The sequence below is a fragment of the Rhinolophus hipposideros genome, assembly GCF_964194185.1.
Source record: "Rhinolophus hipposideros genome assembly, chromosome: 6".
Lineage (NCBI taxonomy): Eukaryota > Metazoa > Chordata > Mammalia > Chiroptera > Rhinolophidae > Rhinolophus > Rhinolophus hipposideros.
In genome coordinates, this window is record NC_138052.1 from 42983345 (window position 1) to 43009416 (window position 26072).

General features: G+C 34.0%; 1 protein-coding gene across 8 annotated transcripts in view; it reads right to left on the reverse strand.

Moving 5' to 3' along the window:
- Positions 1 to 26072, reverse strand: part of SCN3A (sodium voltage-gated channel alpha subunit 3) — a 106817-nt gene that overhangs the window by 46118 nt on the left and 34627 nt on the right. For 2 of the 8 annotated variants that reach the window (XM_081050887.1, XM_081050886.1), the window contains exons 6-13: positions 21346 to 21474; positions 20574 to 20665; positions 19483 to 19755; positions 19210 to 19273; positions 14493 to 14634; positions 13252 to 13458; positions 6315 to 6602; positions 458 to 805 (exon numbers count right to left, since the gene is read on the reverse strand). In XM_081050887.1, coding sequence (XP_080907013.1) covers positions 458 to 805; positions 6315 to 6602; positions 13252 to 13458; positions 14493 to 14634; positions 19210 to 19273; positions 19483 to 19755; positions 20574 to 20665; positions 21346 to 21474 — 1543 coding nt within the window. Of the gene's footprint in view, positions 1 to 457; positions 806 to 6314; positions 6603 to 13251; positions 13459 to 14492; positions 14635 to 19209; positions 19274 to 19482; positions 19756 to 20573; positions 20666 to 20756; positions 20849 to 21345; positions 21475 to 26072 lie in introns of those variants that run through there. The other 6 variants (XM_081050885.1, XM_081050884.1, XM_081050890.1 and 3 more) reach the window with 5 other exon arrangements.

Below are 26072 nucleotides of genomic sequence, written 5' to 3' on the forward strand. Positions count from 1 at the left end.
CAAAACATTTTCGAGTCACTGTAGTATTGACAGTCGTGTGAAAACTGCCCATTATCTATGTTGGTCCTTACAATAGTTAATTTTAAATATATGAAATTTCCAGAATACAAATAGGTAATTACACAATTCTGGGAGAACATATATCTATAATAATGATTTGGTTGTTAAAATGTCCAGTATTTTGTGTTGGTAGGTCTACTGAATTTGCAGATATGTGTGTCATCCCAGACTCTAAAAACTGGGTTCTTTTAATCTAAAATATTTGAAAGCTAATGGTCCCATACAATTCAATTGGTTCTGAATATTCTATTGTTTTGCATTCAATAAATCACATATCATTTTTAAGGACTTTCATTTTGGGGAAGCAAGATGGTATAACAGGCTAAACTGCCCAGGCCTTGATTATTTCAAATTGGTGTGTAATGTCAGTGTTAGCTAACTTATTATCTATTATCACCTCTGGCGGAAGTTGTCCAGTAGGTGAGGTTAGAGCTGTTGGTCCACCCACCAAGGAAACCACACCATTGCAATCCACAGTGCTGTGCATCTTCCCATTTGCTGGAAGCCCTGGCACCATCCTGGATGACATACTGGCCTGACTAACGTTACTGTTGCGTCGCTCTCCATGTCTGTGGGGCACAAACAGTGAGTCTCTCCTGCTCTCGCTGTCTTCAAATGTACTGTGCTCATCATCTGCAAAGTCATTTTCAGAACCGACATCCTTTGTCCGACCTCTGAAGCTGAAAATGCTTGTTTTGCTATTGCGTCGTGGGGAAAACAGAGAGCCACGGATACTTAACAGAGACTGAAAAGAGAGCAAGGAGGAAAGGAATGGGGATACACGCACAGTAATTTAATAAAAGTCTGAATGTTGCGGAATCTAATTGCTTTGGGGTTAGAATAGTCTTGCTCTTAAGCACAGGTAATCAAATTTATAAAGAACACATACGTTTCAATCTTTTTACTACAGATCACAACGCTAATGTAAGCATAACGAGTGTCTTTTTGATTAAGAATCTTGATTTGCAATTTACTAAGTGCACATCCGGTTCATTTAATCTTCACTCTAGTACTGGGAGTTGGACTTTGTCATCATAATGTCATAGGTGCAGAACTTGATCCTGGAGAGTACAAATGATTCTTTTTGGTGGGAGTGGTAGTTAAATAGCCAGTATGTGGCTTTCACTCCCAAATGCTATGATTTGAAAGGCATGCAACTTGGAAAATAAGGTATGGCTCAAGTGACACTGTTGGCTCAAATGTGTAATATTTGTAGCAAATATTTTACTTCAGGATAATGTTTTAAAAACAACAACTATTATCTTCTCATTCCCTTCTTTTGAATTGTAAAAGGAAATTACTCTTTTTCTGTCTCTATCCACATAGGAATAAAAGTCATGAAATTTACCTATGATATTGTCTTCCAAATTTGCTAACAGTTTCCCAAATGATTACTAATGATTTACATTATTTGAGAGAATATATGTCGTAGCAGTAACAACAGAGAGAATTCCTAAACTGCTACATAAATTCCTGTTGTTATTTAACATTTAACACTGGCTTTAAAAAGCAAGACATATACACCTGATTTTACTAAAGGTGATGTGGAAGACAGCTTTTCCTTCTCATCTCACTTTAATTTTATTAAACGGAACTGGATGATTCAAAAACTTTTTGTATTATATGTGTTCACAAATAAATCAAGGAAATACTTTCTGGTACAGGAAAATGAGGATTTAGCATGAAGTGCCTTCTTTCACTTTTTAGACAGCTTTTAAACTGTCAGCATCACATAATCGTGTTTATTCTAGCCTTGATGAAATTTTCAAAAATGCCTTTATTCAGTCTGCAGAACCTTTGTTTACTCTCTTCCTCATTAACAGTGGCATTCCTGTGGCCTCCCTGGTTCATCTCTCATCACCTCTCTTACCTCTCTGCATAACCAGGGTAATGTGCATGCGTACATACACATCCCTATGCATACATAGCCATATGCCAGCATAAGTATGCCTGGACCGTCCCTTTCTTCCTCCAAGCTTCAGTGTAAAACCAAATACAAATAATTTTAGTGGTAAAAAACATAAAAGCAGACTCCATCACATTTGTTTTTGGTCCTTTTGCCTAATTAGGTTATGCTGATTTTCTTAGGCCCCATTTGTAACTTTATTGTTATGGCTTTTCCCAGACTGCAAAATACTAGAATAGTCTTTGTTGCCCTCTGTCTCAGCAATGTTCTGGAAAGATATTATTCATTAAGAAATGCACCATTGGTTTAGACTTGGCTCGGATATCCACAGGAATTATTGACTGTCTGGTTTGTCCAATTCGTGGCTATGTCTTTGTGACACACACGTACGCAGCAGGTTTGTCTCCCCAATGTCAGGCAGTAAGTAGTTAACCTGATTTTCCAGTCATCAGACAGGTCAAGAAATTACACATTGTAAAGACATTAATTCAGCTCCCTAAAATAAAGAATATTAATGTTTTTAATCTCCCCAGACGCAGATAAAATTATCACTATACTGTTGGTTATGTTCAGACTTGTTTTTGAAACTTTAGTGTGCATGTTTAGGTCCTTGCTTTTGCGAACTGGGATTCAGTAAGCAGGGGTTAGGACTCTGGAATCTGAATATTTACCACATGTTCCAGGTGGTTCTATGCATGTGGACCTCTCCCGACACTCCAGGAATGCTAATTTTGTTTTACAGTAATCCCTGGGATGGTTCAGTGTAATCATCTTAATTAATATGCTTACTCTCAGAGACTGTCTTTGGAAACTGAAACTGTCTACATGACGTTGGTTGGCAGTATGTAGTATGTGGTAGTCCCTGGTGTATCTTGTACATGCCTTTAATTTGCATATTTTTATGTCAGGGTGTTCTCAAAGGCGTTCCAGATCTTTGAGTTTATTTGAAACTTCTATTCACTCTTTGGAAAGTATAATAATGGGTGTGAGCACAGCTTTCAAGGCAATAAAGACTGAAAAAGAAGATAACAAAAATAGTATTCAGAGAAAATAAACCAAAAATAACACACTAGAAGGTGAAGCAGAGTAGAGGGAATACCCACAGCTGTGGCAGTCCTTTCTCTAGGGAAAACAAGTTATTATGCTGTAAGGACCAAAAGGTCACCTTTCTTTGCCTGGGGCCCCAGCGTTATTTTTGTTTTGTTGTTTTGTTTTGTTTTGGTTGTTTTGTTGTTGTTTCATTTTGTTTTGCCTTGTTCCAAGAAGGTAAATCTGAACTCTTTTTCTTAATTTTCGGTAACAAAAGGGGAAATAGAAGAAATTAGGTCTGTAAAACACAATCCTGCATTTAGGGATTAAACTTGAAGGGGATTGGGAAAAGTCAAGGTGGAAGATAATGCAGGGAATTTGAACGTGTTCTAGTAAAAGCATGTAAAGTATTTGTTAGAAATACCTACTTAATAGCATTTCAAGTTAAATGTATGTCCCTTATCAATGTTTTCAATTAATCAACAATTACACTTCGTTATAGCTACAAAGGTTTTGATTTAAAATAAATTGTGTCAGTGTGTCCAAACAACATAGGTTGAAATCTTTGGGCAGGATTTACTTTCCAGTGTACACCTTTAAAAACTTTTGCCATTTTTGCCCTGTGAACATATATTATCTATTTAAAAACAAAATAATGTAATACATGTAAAATAACATTTAAAATGTATGATAGTAGAGGGTAGGGTACCGGTAATTTACAGCTTCTCTGCCTTGATATTTTCAAAAGACGTTTCTCTTTGAACAGTATGCCCTGTCTATCTTCTTCTTCCTGTCCCCACTTCACTGATTCTCTCTCCCATCAAAGAGAACCCTTTTTTGTTCACAAATCCAGAAATCGTAACTGACTTCTGGTGTATTATTGCTTATGAGTTGTCTTAATGTTCTCTGCCTCTTTTTTACTGGGGTACGTCAATATCAGCGCTAATGGGTTTTTTCTTTTACTTTTGAAATATCGACTATCATGTACTCTATCTAACATCTATCTACCTATCTCACTGTCTATCTAGAAATATAAAATGAACTACATATGACATATGTACATACTGATTGTGTTTTTAGTATTTAAATTCTGGCTGTCAACTAACTTCTGTCTTCTATTGCCTCTCTGTGGCTCATTCAACACAGGCCTCCCAGCTGCTCATTGAGCATTCCAGGCCCTACTGGATCAGGGACTTAACACTTGCGCTTTCATGATCCTGGAATGCTCTTCTATGAGATAGCCTCTTCCCTTGCCACCTCTAAATCTTTCCTGAAATGTTTCCTTTACAGTGAGGTGTTCCCAAACCACCCTGTTTAAAATGTTTGCCTCCATTTAGCTCCCATTATCCCCCTTTCCTGCTTTGTTTGTTTGTTTATTCCCACAGCACTTGTCACCTTCTAACATAGTCTATAACTTATTTATCTTGTTTATGTCTATCTCCTCTTTTAGTGTAAAGTTTCATGAGGTCAGTGAATTGTAGCTCTTTTGTTCATTAAGATATTTTCTAAAAAAAAGGAGATATTTTCAGCATCTAGAACTATTTCTGCCACATAAGGTGATCAACAAATATTTGTGGATTGGCTGAATGAACATTCATTGGTCTTTACTTGAGCATAATGATGAAACTATGGTGGACAAGTACTGTTTTCAAAAACACACAGCTATGTATTTTCATGTAAATATTGCTACTAAGCATGTATGTTTGTGAGTAGTTGAATCTACTCAAATTTTTAGTTTCCTTCATTTAGAATTCATTTTAACTTAAGAGCTTTACTATTTGTCACATAGGTATGCCATATATCGCTTAATCCCCCACGACTCTTTAAAGTCAACATTATTACCCCATTTTACGGAAATCTTTCAAAGTACAAGTGACTTGACCAAGGTCACAATTAATTTAGAATTGAGATATGAGCACAAGCTCTTGTGACATCAATCATCATGCTTTGGTTTCAAATACTACTACTCCTAATAATTTAATAATGCTAAAATACCAAGAGTGACAGTTAAAGGCAAAAAGTCTTGTCTGAGAAACTGACTTGCTTTATAGAGCTTCAGGTTAACCCCAAATGTGTTATACTGATCTACTACCATACTTTATATTTGTGTTATGCAAAATAGTAGTTGGATCCCTTGATACCAGCATTATTTATAGGAAAATGGTTTTTATCTAATAACTTCTTGCGGGAACATAACTATTTTGTCCTAATATGAGAATTCAAGTTAAAAGTTATTACATAGAGTTTATTTCTTTTTAAAAAATTTATTTACTTATTCAATATAAATTATAAAATAAACACCCATTCATAACTTGTATATGCCTTTTGTCCCAAGCAAGAACTAAACACTACACTGAATTTTGTGCTTACCACTCCAATTGTTTAAAAAGTTTTTGTTATTTATAAGAAAGATATTTTACCCTTGGTTGATGTACATTTTTTTGTTCTAACTTAATTATATAGAGTGCCTCTATAGATAGTGCCTTAAGGCACTATCTTTGGGTATAATTCTGACCCAGATTAATATAATTAAAAGAGTTAATAATTCAAAGCACATGAAATTTTAATGGAACCAAATAGTCTTCAAAGTCATAACTGTACTTATCACAGATCCCATAACTATTTACTCTTTACATTTTGCAATAGATAAAACTTATTAACAGACAAAAAGTTGAAACTATTTTTCCTTTTTGACTTGAATCTATGCTGAAGAATTGGTTAGTTGGCATTAAATCGGAGAAACAATAGATGTCTTCAATTTAGTTCTCTTCAAGAGCATTCAGGTCATAATTTTATTTTAATGTATCATAACATGACACCATATCAGGTTAATGAAGACTCATGATAGCACAGTTCTCATACCAGAAGATAAAGGCAAAATCCAGAGACATTTATTTTCAAGATTTATGCGTATGTTATGATTAGAACCTCAGATAATAAAGGTAGAAACCCAAATGCAAAGAAGATAAGTTCATTTGAGGTCTTAGAATGGAAAAGGTAAACAGGAGATGCAAAACTGTCTACCTGAAGAGAAAAGTCCGATAGATAGGCCCTTCCCCCAAAAAAAGCAGATGAAAAAACATGGTCTCAAAATAGTGCAACGTATAAAGCTGATTGCCTCAAATGAAAAGTTATTAATGGTTTGATCAAAGTCCTGTTTAAACACAATTTATGATACAAATTTAAATAACTATTAATATTAGTTACCTGTCCCTCATTTCAATCAGATATTACAAAAATATACCAAAACAAAAATAACAGCAGTTAAAAAGCAATAGCAATGTCAAAACCAATTGGAGCACTTAGTAGAAAGCCATACCTGATGAGGGGAGTAGAATTTCTTGTCATTAGTCAGTTGGTTTCCATCCATGGAGAAAAGGAAGCTTCTTCTTTTGACACTGTCTTCAGATTCAGATTTAGGAAACCTGTCTCCCTCTCCTTTGTTTCCTTCAAGGTGCTCCCTCTGTCTTCTTTTTTTCCTTCGGTTCCTCCACTCCTTAGCACTTTTGGAGCTTAACTTTGATGCTTCTGAAGAACTTTCCAAGAGCTCTCCTAAGCCACCTATTCCACTGAAATCTCTTGAAGCAGCTGATGCTGCGGCAACTGCCTGTTTAAAACAAAGCGAGGCACTATTTAGAACATAAAATTTTGAAAGCAGTTGACTATGGTACAAATTTGCCATTTATGATGTGAAAATTATGTCTTCTGGTTATTTCTTTCTGCTTTACTACAAGAGAGTTCAATTAATAATGACACAATTTTGAATAGTATAAGGCAATATGCTAGCCTATGCATTAAGACAAGAAAAGTCTGCTTTGGCACATCTTCTGGAGAGACCCCGCCCCTTTTAATTCTGTTAAGATTAGCTTCATTTCAGGGGACAATTGCTCTCTTAAAAGTTTTTTCTACACTTCAAAAGCAAATATTCTTTTTTGATGGTTGCTGGTCTGATTACTATTTCAATTCTATCCATAGGCTTTTTCCTCCCAAGTGTGATTGTGAATAACTGAATGGTGTTTTTCTCCTTCTAAATCTAGGACAAATGACTTTTTCTTTTCTTTTTTGAGGAAACAATGTATTTAAACTGTCTGCTATTTCACCTTTAGATAGAAGTAGTGGGAATATATTGGTTAGTTTATCCTCTTCCTTAATTTGAATTGTATTTATTTCTATACTTCACATCGTTGGGGTCATGTTAATTTCTGCGATTACACAGAACTTTTAGTTTTAAATTTTTTAATATTATAAAGTATTATTATAAATAATAACAAATTATTAACACATCAATCAATAAGTACCTGAAATAATCGTTCAAGGGATTATGAGAACTTCTTCAAATATTTTCTTTCTATATTTCAGCACTAAGTATACTTAAGCATTTTTAATTTCTGTACATACTAAAGAAACACAGCCTGCTCTGAGGTGAAGCATGGCAGATGTTTTGTATTTTCATTACCATGACTAGTATTTTTAGACTGGAAATGAGCTAACCTTGACTAGAGAGGATATGAAATAACAATATAGTGCATATCAAAGCTGAGTTCTCATTTAGTATATTCCTGTTTTTAAACATAATCAAGGAAGTGGAAATGATTACATTATGAGAATATTGATTCAGCTCTTTATGTACGTCATTACTAAGTACAAACAACCTTATCTACCATTTTGTTCTGTCTTCTCCACTAGACTATAAATTGCATAGGAATTTTGTCATATGTTTTTGTGCGCATTGCCTAGCATGTCACCTGACATAGAAAGGGCTCAGTTACTATTTGGCGAATAAAGATGAAAAAGGGCATCACGCTGTCAATTGTCTCCGATACTGGGGTGGGGTTGGAGAAAAAATAAGGCATTCTTAGACTTGACTCTTCAAAATCTCACAAAAGACTGTGTGTCAGAATGATCTATAAAACAGGAATGTATTTTAGGAAAGATGGAAGAAGAAACCCATTTATAATGTTTTGACAACATGTTGCATTTTATGTTTCTTCCTTTCTGAGGAGAAGCAAACCCTCCTAAGTAGCTTCCATTTCTGAATCTCATCTCAACTAAAAAAATGACACAAATTCTCTAGAATTAATATGAACCCAGGGATGGGAACCAAAGTACTACATATAGTACTAAATATGTATGTTGAGCTAAGCAATACATAAAATGAAACGCAGATATTTGTTTATATTGAATTCAATATTCGTTATGGAAACCTGGATCTAAAACTTAGTATAAGACAATGCCTAGCATTTAAATGAATCATTAATTCAGAATTTGGATATTTATAGAATTGCATATAGTCAGATAGCCAGATTTTTTAACTGAATTTTTGATCATCAGTATCACTTCTAATATCAATGATGAAAGATGAGAAATATTAAGGGCCCTTTCTAAATATTAAGTTTAATATAAATATGTGTAAAATAAAGTGAATAAATGAAGCTTTTATCTATAGCAAGTTATGGTTGCATAGAGCTTGATACATAGGGGATACATAATATACACCATTTGTTGAAAGAATGAATATACCTAAATTTCTTTTTTCCAAACAAAGTCCTTAATTCACCTTTCCACTTTGTATAGACAGAAACATGCAACACACAGTGCTAATCATTTATTGACTTGCTTGTCGTTAGAAACAAAGGAAGTGGTGGTAATATTCCCTTGCTTGTAATCCGGAAACTCACATTCATTTAAATCACTTCTGGAATTTGTTTTGCATAAGATATGATTTCCCTACCTATTCTGGGTAACAGCTGGAATAACTCAAAACCAAAACAGATTTCTAAGGCAATGTTGGTAACCTCCCGACACAACACATTTTCTGTGTCACTCATCAACTCAAATCTGTCACTTATTCCACTTCCAGTGATTTGATGATCCCTCAAAGGCAGATGTTTCCTGTCACCTCCCATGTCTGTGTACCTGTTTATACCTAGCTCTGTGACATGGCCAATGTCCTGTTTATTTGGACTAACAGTGTTACTTTTACAACTAACTGCCTTTCTGAATTTCTCTTGTAACAACAAATAAGTCCTTAATATTTGCACAGATAATAACATTTTCCTCTTCTTATAACATTGCAGTGTGATTCAAAATAGGCTTTATAACTCACTATATCTGTGTGTCTTTAAAAAAATAAAACCACATGACCACCTGTGGTTATACTTCATTTTAAATATAAAACCCAGTTTTAAAATCCATTCAAAACTACAAGACATTGACTATACCTGTTTCAATTCTACCCCTAATTATATTAGATCTCTCAAATACCACTATTTCTAATTTTGTCCTAAACTTACTCCTAAATTTTTCCTATGGCATATGCTATGCTGGGCACTGTTAGCCATTTAAAGATCACAAATTAAATGCCAAACACAATTATGATGATTTAGGACAAAACGTTTGTTTTGTTTTTTTGTTAGGTTTTATCTGTCTCCATCTTTTAAAGTTTCATTTGATTTGTGAGTCAACTGAGATGAATATGTCACTTTTTCATGTCCAAATGATGACTAGAACTAGGAGGTCCCTCAAAGAAAAAAAAAATGGAAGTGATGCTAAGCTTCATAAACTCATTGATTAGATAGTAACTTTTGAAGAGCGATAGGTTAGCAAGACTCAGGTTAGACTGGAGCACCATGATCTCATGAATAGACTAAGTCTGCCTCTGTCTCTGTCTCCAACCCCCACTCTCCTCCAATATGGGATATTTACTAGTTTTTGTTACCTGTGTCATCAATAAAGAACTAACACTGGTTTGGTTCTATGCCATCTGGGATCAGTCACCCTGGGATCAGTTTAAATCTTTGTACATGTGAAGCTAAAGCTGCATCTAAGAATGATTTGATCAGTGGAATCCAATAACTGACCTTTAAATGAAAAGAACTGACATATTTCACCCAATTAAGATCTAGATAATCAGGTTCCTTAAATCTCTATTAGACATAGTACATTTTTACTTCTAAATTTAAAAGATTATACTCTTAAACATATTTTACCCTTCGGTGGCTCAATTTTGGAATATATTCTTATTCTTGTACTGTGTGTCTGTGTAGTATTCTCAAACACATTGCTCTGTTTTTATATATGATAATAGGGTAATCCAGTGTTTTAAAAAAACAATGATGTGCAATCCATAAATATTTCTTATAACATTTATTTAAAACTTTGAAATAAAGAAATTCTTTGCCCTATAAATAGCTATTTTATTTCATTATCTTACAAATGTGTTTTAATTATAGTGATCTGAAATAAATGTTTAAATTCTTGAAATATAGTATAACTTTCTGGCAAGCATGAGGTGTACGTTATAATATATTTTTTAATTTATTAGAGTGACATTTGTTAGTGAAATTACATAGATTTCAAATGTACAATTCTGTATTACATCATCTATAAATCCCACTGTGTGTTCACCACCCAGAGTCAGTTCTCCTTCCATCACCATATATTTGATCCAAGTTTTTTAACTATCAGCAAATTTGTTTATAGCTCTCCTTATAAAAATCAATAAAATATAACCGTGTTACTACTCTGTATTCAATGGTAAGATGAAGATAGCAAAGCCAGCATATTCAGTAAATGTTAAATCTATGGTTGGTGTGATAACCAGCTGAGCAATTCATTGTCAAATCCCTTTCTCATCAAAAATGCTTCAAAAAAGAACCTAATGCTATATCGTGTGTATATTCAAAGTAACTTACAATTATTAAAAATTTAAATTTTTAACCTACAAATTTCAAGGATGTACTGGCCATTCAAATAATGCTTCAAATATCTGGTACCATCTATCTGAAAAAAAATCACCATGTATCAAATAGTCACCATAGACAAAAGTTATTTGGACTTCTGTTTCTGGCCAAGAAATAGTAACAGGGATCAGATTTTCTCTCCCTCCTGAAACAACCAACCAACAAAACATACAGAATGTATAAATGAGATGTTGGTAGAGTATTCTGAAGGATTTTCACTCAGATGTAGGGAATAATTAACCTTAGACTAAATTTTGCCCTAATTCAACCTAACAAATCTTCAAAGGTTTGAAGATGCAAAAGGATCAAACCGTTTATAAGTAATGTAACTATGTCCCCAAACAAAGATCAAGAATTTTCATAAGAATACAGAAATATTCAGCACCTAAAAATGTAAAATAAGAGTGTCTGGAATTCAACTAAAGCTTGTCAAGAATGCAAAAAATCAGGACTACATGACCAATAATGAAGAAAAAAAATAATTTGAAAAACCAAGATCTGATATAGATGTTAGAATTAGCAGATGAGGACTTTGAATAGTTATAATTGTGTTGTGTATATTCAAAATGCTAGAAATAGGAGAGATATAAAATATTTAGATCAAGCTTTTCGAGGTGAAAACTAAAATGTCTGATATGGAAAATACACTGGATGGGATTAATGGAAGATATGACATTGTAGGAGAAAGGATGATAAACTTGAAGATACCACAATAGAAACTATCCAAACTGAAATTAACAGGCTGATTCTAAAATGCATATGAAACTACAAAGGACCTAGAATAGTTAAAACAGCTTTGAAAAAGAAAAACAAAGTTGGAGAACTACCACTATCTGATTTCAAGGTTTATTAAACAGCTACAGTAATTAGGAGAGTATGGTATTGGTGTAAAGAGAGACAAATAGATCAATTTAGCAGAATAGAATCCAGAAATAGACCCACTCACATATGGACAACGGATTTTTGACAGTTTCAAAGGAATTTAGTAGAGAAAGGATATTTTGTTTAACAAATAGTGCTGGAATAACTAGATAGCTATATTAAAAAAAATCCCAACACATAAATCGCTTTTTACACAAAAATTTACTTAAAATGGGTCATTGACCTAAATATAAAACACAACACTTTAAAGTTCTCAAAAAAAAAAAAAAGAGGAGAAAATCTTTGTGATGTTGGTGTGGCAAAATTTTCTTACATACAACACCAAAACTATAATCAAACAAACAAAAAAGCTTCATAAAATTAATTTAATCAAAATTAAAAACTTTTACCTTAAAAAAATACTGAGCGTAAAAAGGCAGGTTACAGACTAGGAGAAAATATTTGCAAAGCATATATATCACAAAGGAGTAAAAGACTTATTCCCAGAATATATGAAGACTACTCAAAACTCAATAATTAAACAAAGAGCTCAGCTAATATAATGAGCAAAAAATTTGAACATCCACTTCAAGATAGAAGCTATACATATACAAAGTGAGAACATGAAAAGATACTCAACATCATCAGTCGTTAAGAAAACGCAAAACAAAACAGCAATGAGATACTTAGTAGAATGGCTAATACCAGTAGACTGACCATACCAAATGTTGGCAAAGATGAATTTGAGGCAGCGTAACTCTCTCTGACATGAATTAGATCTCACTGTGTTTTCCCATGATTTTCAATTTATGTTTTGTTCATTTTAACCAAGTGCTGTTTTCTGTCTCTTCTCCTCAAACATAAATGCCCCACTCACCATGCCCCTATCCCAAACAGCCTTTAATATTGAGAATATAATTTGGAATCTAATAGCAGTAAATGCCTTCCTGATATCCTGATAGGGGCTATAGCAAACACCTTTTGTACTACAGAAACCCCAAAGAACGGTTAGGAGTAGATATACATAAAGTTTTCTTGGTAACATTTGAGATTAATTTCAGAATAAAACCTCAAATGTTATAATTAGGAGTGAAACACCATAGTGGAAATAACAGTTACATATCTTTTTCAAGTTAAACTGAAAATCAGATTCTCCCCTCAGGTTTTACAAGACAAATGCATAGTAGTTAACCTTATCCCAAATGCGTTTTCTACTCCCAGCTAATTTTCTTATATTTATCATCTAAAGTGTTCCTTTACTCCAACTTCAGAAGCAATTTCAGGTGAATTATTTTCTCTTTTAAGTTTTGGTAGGTGTTTTTTTTTTTTTCTTGATTAAAGTTAATTGGGGTGACAATGGTTAGTAAAGTTACATAGGTTTTAAGTGTACAATTCTGTAATATATCATCTATATATCACATTGTGTGTTCACCACCCAGAGCCAGTTCTCCTTCCATCACCATATATTTGATCCCTTTTACCCTCATCTACCACTACTCCCCTCCCCCTACACTCTGGTAACCATTATGAGAATGCCTGTATATCAAATGAAAAGCCAATTCCCATTTGACTTTATGGAACAAAACCATTCTTACCTAAAACAATAATAACAACAATAATAATAATGAAGCTTTGCTTATTTTCACTCAGTACCTGAGCTTCTTCCTGTTGCTTTTTAAGCTGTTCAAGCACTTGCTGAAATTCAGCCTCTTTCTGTTCTGCTTCTTCCAAGGTGGCCTGATTCTGTTCCTCATAGGCCATAGCCACCACTGCCAGGATCAAATTCACCAAATAAAAAGAGCCCAAGAAAATCACCAGGACAAAAAATATCATGTATGTTTTTCCAGCAGCACGTAATGTCTAGGGGACAAAAGGGATTATTTCAGTCGTATTTTATATAATGTCAGTAAAGATCTGATTACGATCATTAGATATCAGATGAATGCTTTATCAAGATTTTTTTTGTTAAAATGCACGTTTACACACACGTGCGTGCACAAACACACACAAATTATCTGAGGCTTGATTATAGTTATAGTGTCATTTAATATAAGCACACATTTCAAATTAGTATATATTTGATCTACATTTAATCCCTACTAAAATTATTTTTTTAGAGTCCATAATGCAGGACAATATTATAAGTGATACTCAGTGGAGTTCTGCTTCCACTGCAGTCTACTCTCTGCACCATCTAGCAATAACATCTTCCTTCCCGTTCTTCTAGCCCCACTTAATCATAGGTCTTATTTAAAATTTTATGTAATTGATTTTTAAAATCTTTTCACATGCTCTTTTTGTGTTTATAATTTGATTATAAACTCAGTCGTGAACATTTCTTTGCATCCTCCACAGACCCTAGTAAGATTCCTTTCATGTACTGACTGAATGAACAATTGGGGATTCTAGGTACACTTTATATAAGACCCTCCTCTGTATTTTAGAGTGTTATAAACAAGTATCCATATTTGTTGTTTCATATGTTCATAAAATTAAATCCTGTGCATGTTAATTTGAACCTTACTGCTATGTCCTGTGTGCTGTGTCCCTCCAAAATTCGTATGTTGAAATTCTAATGCCTAATGTGATGGTATTAGAAGGGGGAGGGGGGGTTGCGAAGTGCTTAGGTCATGAGAGTGGAGCCCTCATGAATGGGGCTAGCGCATTAAAAGGAGCCTCCACTGAGATCCTTTGTCCCTTCTACCAGGTGATGACACAGTGAGAAGTCATCAGTTATGAACCAGGAAGAGGGCTCTGGCCAGAATGAGACCATGTTGGTGTCTTGATTTTGCGCTTCCCAGCCTCCAGAACTGTAAGCAGTGCATTTCTGTTATTTATAAGCTACCCATCTATTGTATTTTGTTATGGAAGCCCAAATGGACTAAGACACTTACCAGCTGGTAAAGGTTCTCCCAGTAGTCTTGAGTCATGAGTCGAAATAGAGACAAGAAAGCCCAGCTAAAGGTGTCAAAGCTTGTGTAGCCGTAGTTGGGGTTTCTTCCAGCCTTCACACAAATGTATCCTTCTGGACACTGTCTGTAAGAGACAAATGGAGCTAGGTCAGCATAGGAATTACTGCTATTTCAATCGACATTGATTTATAGGAGTTGTCAAAACCCAGAGTTGCTGTCTGTGATGAATTTCTTGCCTTTCATTTCCAGAACACCTTAGATGATTGTTCACAGTGAAATTGTTATCAGATGAAATTTGTTAGGAAAACCAACAGAAAATCTAGGTGCAAAGGAGTCAGATTTATAGACGTTTAGGAGGGCTGAGAGGCAGCAATCACAGACTCTGTCTCTGACACCATCAATATCCCACTCTTTACACAGTGGCAAGAATCAATAATTAGAAATGAAAAGACAGAAAACAGCCAAACAAGAGGGAATCACTTAATGAGCTACTTCATTAACCACTTCTGTAGAATTTCCTAAAATAAAATTTGTATTTTAGAACAATGTTAGATTTACATGAAAGTTGCAAAGAGTACAGACTTCCCTTATATCCCAGGCCCAGTTTTTCGTATTATTAATATCTTATGTTGGCATGATACATTTCAATCGGATTGACACATTATTATGAACCGAAGTCCATACTTTATTCAGATTTCCTCAGTTTTTCCCTGATATCCTTTTTATATCCCAAGGCCCAATCCAGGATACCACATTCCATTTAGTCATTATGTCTCCAGAGTTCTCTTGGTTGTGACAGTTTCTCGGACTATCCTTGTGTTTGATGACCTTGACAGTTTTAAGGAATTTTGAAGAACGTTCTTTAATTGAGATTTTGTCTGATGTGTTTTTCATGATTAGATTTGGGTTATAGATTTTCGGAAGGAAGATGAGAGCCGTGAAGTGTCATTATCTTCACATTATTATCAAGGGTACATATTAATATGACTTAATCATTATTGAGGCTAAGTTTCATCACCTGACTTGAGGTAGAGTTTTCTCAGGTTTCTTCACTGTAAATTTACGCTTTTCTTCTTCTTTTTCCATACCGCACTCTTCGGACTAAAGTCGGTATGTGCAGCTCACACATAGGAGCAGGGAGTTATGACCAACCTTCTTAAGACTAGAGTACGTACATAAATTATTTAGAATTCTACATGAGAAATTTGTCTATTATCTCTTATTTATTTATCTACTTATGTATTCAATCCTTTATTTATATGAGTATGTACTCACAGATATCTATTTTCAACTTTGAATTATTCTAATATTTATTTATTTATTTATTTTTGCTAACGTTTTCCAATTTTGGCCATTGGCAGCTTTTCCAGTTGACTCCTGTATCTCCTTGAAATAGCTCTGTGGCTGTGTGTGTTTTTGTTGTGATTGTTCTGTTTTTTGTTTTTTAGCACTTTCTTACTTTCTGGCACTACAAGAGGCTCCATGATCATCTTTTATATTTAGAAACCAAGATAAATGTGTGTAGTTGTATGTGTAGGTTTAGGTGTAGGTGCAGGTGTAGGTGTAGGTGTATACCTATATACCTCCTTGCTCTGTCAGTTGAGGGCCTAGAAGCAATGAAACCGCCTTAGCAACAAACGTACTTAGCATCCAGATGTTGGTTTCTAATAGCATATATATACACATACACATATATGTGTATGTGTATATATATTTTTTTCTATATGTAACCACCTGTGCCTAGATTAGTCTAAATATGACATCAAATTCATGTTTCCAACTTTAACTTCATTACCACAGGATCTCTCTAGACTTCTCCCTTTGCTTATCTGTAATCTCTCACTCCAAAAGTAAGAAGTCTGGCTTCTATCATCTGCTATCCATATACTTAATGTGTAGTTGTTTCAGGATTGGTAACCCATACTACCATGGGAAACAACTTTATCAACTAGAATACAGTTCCTTTTGTCTTTAGTCTTACAGACTCCAGTCAAATTTATTTAGATTACCACCTATTCCCCTACCTCTTTCAGTGAGGTTATTTTATACATTTAAGTATATTTAGATACTTTCTGTCATTTACCTGGGATCCCCTAACCTCAGAAATGATTTTTTTTAATTTGCATGCAGCATCCACTCTTTGTGCTGTAAAGTCCTATAAGTTTTGACAAATGCTTAGTGAATCACACAGAATAGCTGTTCCACCCCCCAAAATTTCCTGTGCATAACCCAGTCAACTACCTACACCGAACCCCTGAAAAACACTGGTATTTTTACCATCCCTATTGTTTACCTTTTCAGAATATCATGTAACTGGAATCATACAGAATATAGTTCTTTCATATTGACTTTTTTCATATATTAATGTAAATTTAAGGCACATCAATGTCTTTTTGTAGCTTGATAGCTCATTTCTTTCTAACACTGAATATTTCATTCTATTAGTATACCACAGTTTGTTTATCCACTCACATATTGAAGGATATCTTAATTGCTTCCAGTTTCTTGTTATTAAGAATATAGCTGCTATAAATATTCACGTGCAGGTTTTTGTGTGGATATAAATTTTTAAATTAATTGGCTAAATACCTAGCAGGGCAATTGTATGGTAAAACTGTGTTTATTTTGTAAAAAACAGTCAAATTGTCTCCCGAAGTGTCTATACTGTTTTGCATACCTACCAGCAATGAATGAGAATTCCAGTTGTTCTGCATCCTCATCAGCAGTTATAACTGTCATGTTTTTTTTGGATTTAGCCATTCTAACAGGTGTATAGTAATAACTCATTGCTGTTTTAATTTTCAATTCTCTAATGACAAATGATGTTGAGCATTTTATATATCCATATTAGCTATCTGTATGTATTCTGGAATGTGTCTGTTCAATTTTTAAATTGAGTTATTTGTTTTCTTTCTGTTGAATTTTGAATACAATTTTTTGTATATTTTGGATACAGGTCCTTTATCAGACATGCGTTTTGCAATATTTTCTCCCAGTCTATGGCTTGTCTTTTTATTCCCATTACACTGTTTTTACAGAGCAGAAATTTTTAATTTTAGTAAAGTCCCACTTGCCATCTTTTTCTTTCATGTATTGTGCTATTGGTGTTACTTTTAAAACTTATAACCAAATACAAAATTGTGTAGGCTTTATCCTATGTTTTCTTAAATAATTTTTATAGTTTTGTATTTTACGTTTAGGTCTATGATTGATTTTTTTGAGTTACTGTAATTTTTCTGTTAAGGTGTAAGATCTATATCTAGGTCCATTTCTTTGCATATAGGTCTCCAATGGTTCCAATTTATTGAAAACTTTCCTGTCTCCATTGAATTGCATTTTCCTCTTTGTCAAAAATTAGTTGACTACATTTGTATGTGTCGTTTTTTTTGGCTTTCTGTTCTGTTTCATTGATATATATGCCTATTATTTTCCAGTAGCATACTGTCTTAACTATTGTAGCCTTATAAGAAGTCTTAAAATTGGGTATATATTTTTAGAGTTGTACTTGACATTTAATAACAGAGCAGCTATCGATTTTACCATGTAAATTACCTAACCCATAGTAGTTACTCAATAAAAGGAAGTGATTATTATTATTTAATAAGGATATATTATGTATTGTAATAAAAAGTAATAGGTAACATGCAATAACTACTTATGATGCACCAAATACTAGTCCAAGTGCTTTATGTGTGTTAAGTAATTAATCACCGTAACAACCCAAAGAGAGAGGTTGTTACTCTCTCCATTTTAGAAATAAGTAAGGTCAAATACAGAGCTTAAGCCACTTTTCCAAGGTCAAAGAGTTTGTAAATGGTGGAGGTAGGATTTGAACCCAGGTGTATATGAACTCTAGAACCTATGCTCTTATTCACTATACTCTCCTAACAAAGGTTAAGGAAACTATCAGGGGGGAAAACTTCTCCTATAAGCTCCATCTCTATGACTGGTACATGTTTTCAGTAACGCTCTTAGATCTTTATGGCCAAGCCAGTTTTCAATTTGCAGAGTATGTTCTGTGTAAGTTCTATGGTCTAAGAGTCACTGGCTATTGCTATCCCTTGGTGTCTAAAATATTTACTCTCTACCCTGACTTAAAATTAATGTATAATACTCTTGAGAAAATATGTTAAGTATGAGAGATTAGAATGAGACCAAAAGGAACCATTAAGTGTGCAGTCTCAGACTTAAATATGTCTTTGACATAATTCTGCACTGTGGCTTCTTTGTACCCAGGGTTTCATGCTATTTCAAGGAGATTAAGTCTCTCAAAGCAGTTTCCCAACTTGTATCCTGAAGACCACGTTAGATTCTGGATCTTTTTCCAGCCACAGCCAAATATCCTATCAACACATACTGACACCAACTAAAACATGCCCATTTTATGTTTCCTTCCCTGTGTTTTTTACACAGCTCTGGTAAATTTACAGAAAAGACAGACTGTGGGCTTTCACATTTTGGATCAATAATTCAAGTACATCTTAACTGTGAAACTTTGCAGAAAAGGTCTTCACCCAAAAGGATGATTTTAATGGCTGTGAGTTTAGAACTAATAGCAATGCAATAAGACAGAAAAGGGACTTCCTAGGTAGGCAGCACCACTCTTTATTATATATATGTAACACTACCTTTATATATTTTTTTCTTATCTTCTTTTTTACAAAGTAGTCTATAGCTTTAAAAAAAATTTGTTCCTTACCCCGCATCTGAGCCATTTCCACAGAGTAAAGGGTCTTTTTGTCCATCCAAAACATAAAAGTGACCTGTTAATATAAAGAATAAACTATTTCATTTCATATCAATTTTATTGACATTAGGAATTAAATGAGAGTTTGACTATCTCAGTTATTTCCCAAATGGACACCAATAAATTATATTTACAAAGATGGCTTCACACCCATAGCCTCAACTATTCATAGTTGAAAGCTCATTCATCAAAGGCTAAGGTTAACAATATAGCAATATTTCTTACTGTCATCTTCAATGTAATCTTTCCAGTTAAATGTGCTCATTGTTACATTAACAAATGTCCCATTCGAATCCATTGTGCCATTAAAGAAGGAAGTGGTGCTGCTTTCAAAAGCGGAATCGCTTGGGGGCCATTGCAAGCATTTATTCCTCAGGTTGCCCATGAAGAGCTGCAGACCAATTAGAGCAAACACACTCAGACAGAACACAGTCAGGATCATGACATCTGAGAGCTTCTTCACAGACTGGATTAGGGCCCCCACAATGGTCTTTAAACCTGAGGAGGGAGAACAATAGGTCAGCTGAGGAAGAGTGCCATAGCCACAATATCTTAATAGTCATATACATTCCTTTTCCCACAAAGATTTGCTTGGCTATTTAGACATCAAAGCTTTGTGGACAGCCAGATGGTTTGAGAAATGGATGAAAAGCAGATTGTGTTTATGAACAGTATGCTTTCTGGAGGTGAAAAATGAAAGTGTAAATATCTAGGCAGGAGGTTTTGTATGTGTGTAATTTTACATGCTGCCATAAACATGTAAAGACAAACTTGTAGTTATTTTTCATTTCAGATTTTCTGTTTCATGGGGCTATTTCTTTCCAACCCTTCTTTATGCTAGCCTCCATGTAGCAATGATTTAGAGGAGAAAAGAATTTTAAAATGATGAATTTCCCATGCCATGTGCATGCCATTCAATAATCATCTTTTCTCCTTTATGAAAGAAGATCCATTTTCAAAACAGATCTGCAGTGAACGGTAAAATCCAAATCAGTTAGTAAAGCCATGGTAGCAAAGCTTTTTTAAGAATGTAAAAGAGAAAACTTTACATTATAAAAGGAAAAATAGAGGGAGAGAGCAAAACTGATATTTTTTTTATACACATGCAATTCTCTGTTAAACTCAAAGGCTGACTTGCTAAATAAGCATGTAATTTCTAAAACTGTAGGATCTGAACTGCATTGACATATCATTTGGCATTCGTGAAGGTGACAAGCAAGGATAATAAGCAAAAAGGTTAATGTAATAAGTGTGATTTGAACCTCAATATTATTACAATATATTTAGTCAGCCTTAGTGTTTAACCTAGCTCTCACCTGGAATGACTGAAATTGTTTTCAGTGCTCGGAGAACTCTGAATGTTCTCAACGCTGAGACATTGCCCAGGTCCACAAACTCTGTCACATATCTGTAATAGGGAGTTCACACACAAACACAACAACACACAAGAAAAGTTGAAAATATAAGGGGTCTACCATCTTACATCAGTTTCTTCTTACCTGGGATTACAGAAATAGTTTTCAGAGCTCTCAAGACTCTGAAAGTTCGAAGAGCTGAAACATTGCCTAGGCTTACAAATTCTGTTACATACCTGTAGAATTAAATCAGAGTTACTGATGGTTTTGGCAAAGTTTATACTAAATAAAGAATGAAAGCTGGGTTGGGCATATAAAGCCCTTTGAGTTTAACAAATGGAATTTCTGTAGACATCAGGGTGCCATATGCTAAAAGCTGCTTTCAAGGAATAAAATTTTCTTGTTTTATTTCAACGTAATTTTCGTTGATGTGAACAAGTTTGTTTGCAAAACTAATCAAAATAGACTGGTGTTGTTGAGTTATAGTCAATGAATAACTTCATTTTGATGAAGTGGAAGACTATATGAATGAAAGTTATTCCTTTTATTGCTCATTTACCAGATCAATTGTCTGTGCAATATGTAATCTAATATGTATACTCAAAATATATGAGGCATATAGTTAATTTGGCTACTAAGCAAATTCTACATTTAAAATATGTCACAACAACCTGATTTACGCTGCAACTATTTTTCATTCCTTTGAGCTTAACAATTTTTCAAAAATACTCACGCCATCACAATGACACTGAAATCCAACCAGTTCCATGGATCACGAAGGAATGTAAAATTTTCTAAGCAAAATCCTCTGGCCAAGATTTTTATAAGTGACTCAAAGGTATAGATTCCAGTGAATGTGTACCTGGGAAAAGCATCCAAATGAAAATTAACAATTTTGTTTGAACTGTTAAAATAGACATTTTTAAAGATAGCAAATCCTATCGTTTTGCGGTTTTTCAGTTCACTAAAATTTTGTTCCTTATTTTCACTTACCTAAGAACCTACTAGTTTCATTAATTCTACAAGTCTGAATAAAAGGTTAAACCTAAGGGATAGTATCTTCCCCAAACAATATAATCGTGTGTACTATTGAGGTTTTAGAATAATAGTTTGATGTGTTTTATGGATAATTGAACTTGACCCTCAAGAACAACACTGTCTGCTTAATATATCACAAAAGCTATATGCGTAGTTTCCAAATGTCTAGTAGCAAAATACAAAAGTAAAAAGGAACAAGTGAACTTAATTTTCAAATTATATTTTATTTAAACCAATACATCTAAAATATCATTTAAACAATTAAGACTGTCCAAATTTCAAGTTTCAAAAGCCACCTGTGGCTGGTGTCTCCCTCACTAGATAGCTCAGCTCTAAAGGTAACATTTCTTGGATTTATTTACTTATAATAAAATATGTCATCCAAATTTTTTAATGATTAGAATTATTTAGTGGTTACCAGAAGGTAAGGGGGTTGGGGGGAGGGAGATGAGGGTAAGGGGGATCAAATATATGGTGATGGACGGAGAACTGACTCTGGGTGGTGAACACACAATGGGATTTATAGTTGATGTAATACAGAATTGTACACCTGAAATTATGTAATTTCATTAACAATTGTCACCCCAATAAGTAAATTTAAATAAAAAAAAAGAATTATTTTTGGGGATACTTTACATGTCTAATCTATAAAGTGTAATTCCCTTTTTACATCCTTAAGAGTGAGGCATAGAGTTACAAAACTGCTTCTCTCTCTCTCTCTCTCTCTCTCTCTCTCTCTCTCTCTCTCTCTCTCTCTGGTAACTTTTTTTTCACAAGAAACTTTTCAGTTCATTAGGATTGTATATGTGTGTACACAGTTACCAAAATTCAGGGATGAACAAAATTCCTGAATCTAACCTATATCAGCTACTATCTCTCCGAGTTGGACCAAAGAATTTAAACATGCTCAAATTCAATTTCAGCCTCCAAAATGGTGAAAGACTTTCCATTTGCTGTTTTGATATAGTAGTGCATTTCTAGCCCTCCTTTTGAGGGTTGATAATATAAGATATTTCTGTTTCTTCCAAAAATAGTTGAAGTACTTGTTTTTCGATATTATGTTCTTTTTAAAAGTACAATTTAAGTTTATTCTTCAGATTATTTCACTTAAGCCACAAAGATTTGATTTCCTCTTATTGAAATTCATTATATTTTCCAGGCTACTAGAATTTTATATATGAAAAAAGTTAGTAGTGTTATTTTTACATTATTTTCCATAGAAGATTTCTTTTTGTATGAGGAACAAAGAACTCAGAGGAAAATGTGTGGAGAAATCTTCACATCTAGTTTTCCTAAGAATATTCTGTCTCCTTTTTAACCAATTCAGTTGATTTCATAAGGAATCTGTATCATTGCTATCTTTACTTTCTGTGAAGTAGCTGACTTGATTAGGAAAAGATATAATTTACAATGTCAAGCTTATGTTTACTTGTGTATTAGCTTGGGTCTTTGTATATTACACATAATCACCAGGACATTTCTGTTTGAAAAGATAGCAAGCAGGCTTTGTAAAAGGCCGTAAGAGATGGCTCACATGTATGTTGTATTTATCATATCAATTGTTAGTGTCCTATGGTCTATGCTTATACAATTCTAAGTAATCTACAGAGTTACTAGGAATAAGATTAAAGTCCCTACTTCTATTCTTTTTTTTTCCTCTTTTTTTTTTGGGAAAGTAAGACATTTTGTTAGGACATTTGGAATTTATGGTGAGTGTTGATAGCTATGCAAGGAAGAGAATCCTAGAGCTTAACATCTGAGACAGAGCTTTGCACAGAACAGGTGTTCAGAAGTGCCTGTTAGCAAACTAAATTGAACAAGTGAGAATTGAGGAGACTTGATCTTTCTTGGCCCTGGGCCCAATAGGCTCCTAATCATCCTGTTGATTGTGTCCGTGTCACAGGTTGATTTTTTTGTTTTTGTTTTTCCCTGTAATTCTGTCTATAGAAGTGCCTTGCCTTATATAATGTGAACTTCACTATATAATTTGGTCATTAGGCCGTATCTGTGAATGCCACCCCTTTGTACAGGGACTGTTTCTGCTCTCAATGACTTCTGTTTTCTTTTTTTCCTTTTTCTAATTAAAGTTTATTAGGGTGACAATTGTTAGTAAAGGTACATAGGTTTTAGATGTACAAGTCTGAACTTGTAACGGTGACCCTATATCTTCTATTTTTGAAATTTAAACCTCTGATGTAATTCGTTAGCTTGGGACTTTTTGAAAGTATTTTTTTCCTTTCTTTGCTTCCCTCTCCTCCCACCAAACCTTGGCGACTCTGTTTACTGTACATTTACTATGTCTGTATACCAGTTCCAATGGTTCTGTTTACTTAGGACCAGTGTGCACACCTGGCCCGGTAACTCGGGAGGAGTTTTTGCATCGATATGGGTTCACTCCTGACCCTGGGGCGGAACAGCCTCTAGGAAGCCCCTTTTCCTGAAGTTGCCAGGACAACTTCTCCTTCCTTTGTTCTGCCCCTCCTTGTGCAACTGTAAGACCTTTTGATGATATTGAGAGAGGGAAGGCAGTCTTTGTGGCAGGGAGTCCACTGTCTTCCCTTAATGCTGGCATCTTAGAATAAAACTTGCTTTCCTTTCCACCAACTCTGCCTCTCAAATTTTGGCTTTCGTGCGGCGAGCAGCCAGACCTATTGCATGATAACAAACTGTTTTCTTTTCATTGGACTTTGGGTTTTTTAGTTTTTTTCTGTTGCCATTAATACTTTGTCTGTTTTCTGAATGCCTTGTTGTCAAGTGACTAGAGATAATTGATCAGGAGCCTTGTGAAAAGTTTTCCAAATGCAAGATGTAGGTCAAAAACTTTTGCAAGGCTATGACTATTTTCATAATGGAAATAGTCAACTCTAAAAATGACTTTACAAAGAGAGACCTGCAAATTCAAGTAATAATGTTCAGGTGTTTCCTTTACCTATCTTTTAAAAATGATATACAAATGAGTGAAAGGTATACATGTTTAAATGTTTCAATAATTTCTGTTGGGAAAAGTACATACAGAATAGTTTTATAGAGGTATGTCCATTTGTTACCCTCCAAATCATAAGTGGTAATGGAATTTTGTTAAATGGCTTGCTTCAATATAAGACCTGGATTCTTTACTAAAATAATATCTAGGGAACATTAAAAAATCTTCAATGCGTTAAATCACTGGCAAATGATAGTTTAGGATGGTACAAAAAATGTTCATAGAAATCCATAAAAATACTTAGAATTAAAAATGGCAGTATGACCAAATACTTAATTATTGTATTGTGCTATACATAAATACCCTGTATAAACTAAACACCTTCTGTTTCATGAAAAAAAATAAATAAATAAACCCATGTTTCTTTATCGTGAATAAACTTATATGTGACTGATAAATTAGGGAATAATGTTATAATGCAGAAATTGTGTTAGTTAATATAAAATTTTCCCTGGTATATATGGTTGTATGTTTTGAAACAACCAGGGGCATCTTTTTCCCACTCTTAACTAGATTATTCTTAGCAATAAAAGCAGACCTGAAGTCTAAAGCAGAAAATTGGCGTAAGTACCTTCTTTAGCGTAAACAGTGCCTAGTATAATATGCCCAAGAACTACTGTGCCTCTGTATTAAAATATTGAATCAAATGTTTTAGTTTGACGACATCATACAAATGTCGCCAGGGTCTCCATCTCAAGAGAAAAAGGATGAGGCCCAGGGTCTGAGACTGCAAAGTTGTTGCTGGTTAGGATTTTAGGTACAATGTCTGGAGAGATTTACCTGGACTAGTATCTTTTTATTGGGACTGTTATTGTTTTAATTAGTGTTCTAATTACAAAGTTTCATAAGTTTTGAGTGATCTTTCCTTTATCATGCTTTTCCCTTAAGCCTTCTTATTTTTTGAGCATGATTTTTCAGAGATGTTTTATTTATTTTATGGAACACATCTATGGTGTTTTAGCATGCATGCTCTGTCTAAATACACTATATATCTGAATATAACTAAACATCTAAGTAACTTAAATACCTAAATGTATTTTTCCTAAATATAACAGTATAAAATATAACCAAAATGCCTACTATAATAATGTAGAACTAAACACCTAAACTTATTTTATCAGAATATAACTATAATAGTAATATACTAGAATAAAGTAATTTTATTTATCAAATTACTCTAATAGTCATTGTTTTTTACCTAAAATACATAACTATGATTGAGTATTAACTTTTATGTTAAATGCTTGGTTTACTTTACCAGCTAGTGTATACTATTTATAGCCTTTCTTAAATAGATAGCTATCTTGAATCCATTGGGAAAAAATACTTACCTCATAGAAGAACCCTCCCCCTCCACCCCAAGAACTTCCTTTATCTTCTTTCATATTATGAAAATAACTTTTTCTTAGAAGTATATAGCCTGACTTCAAAAAGTGGAA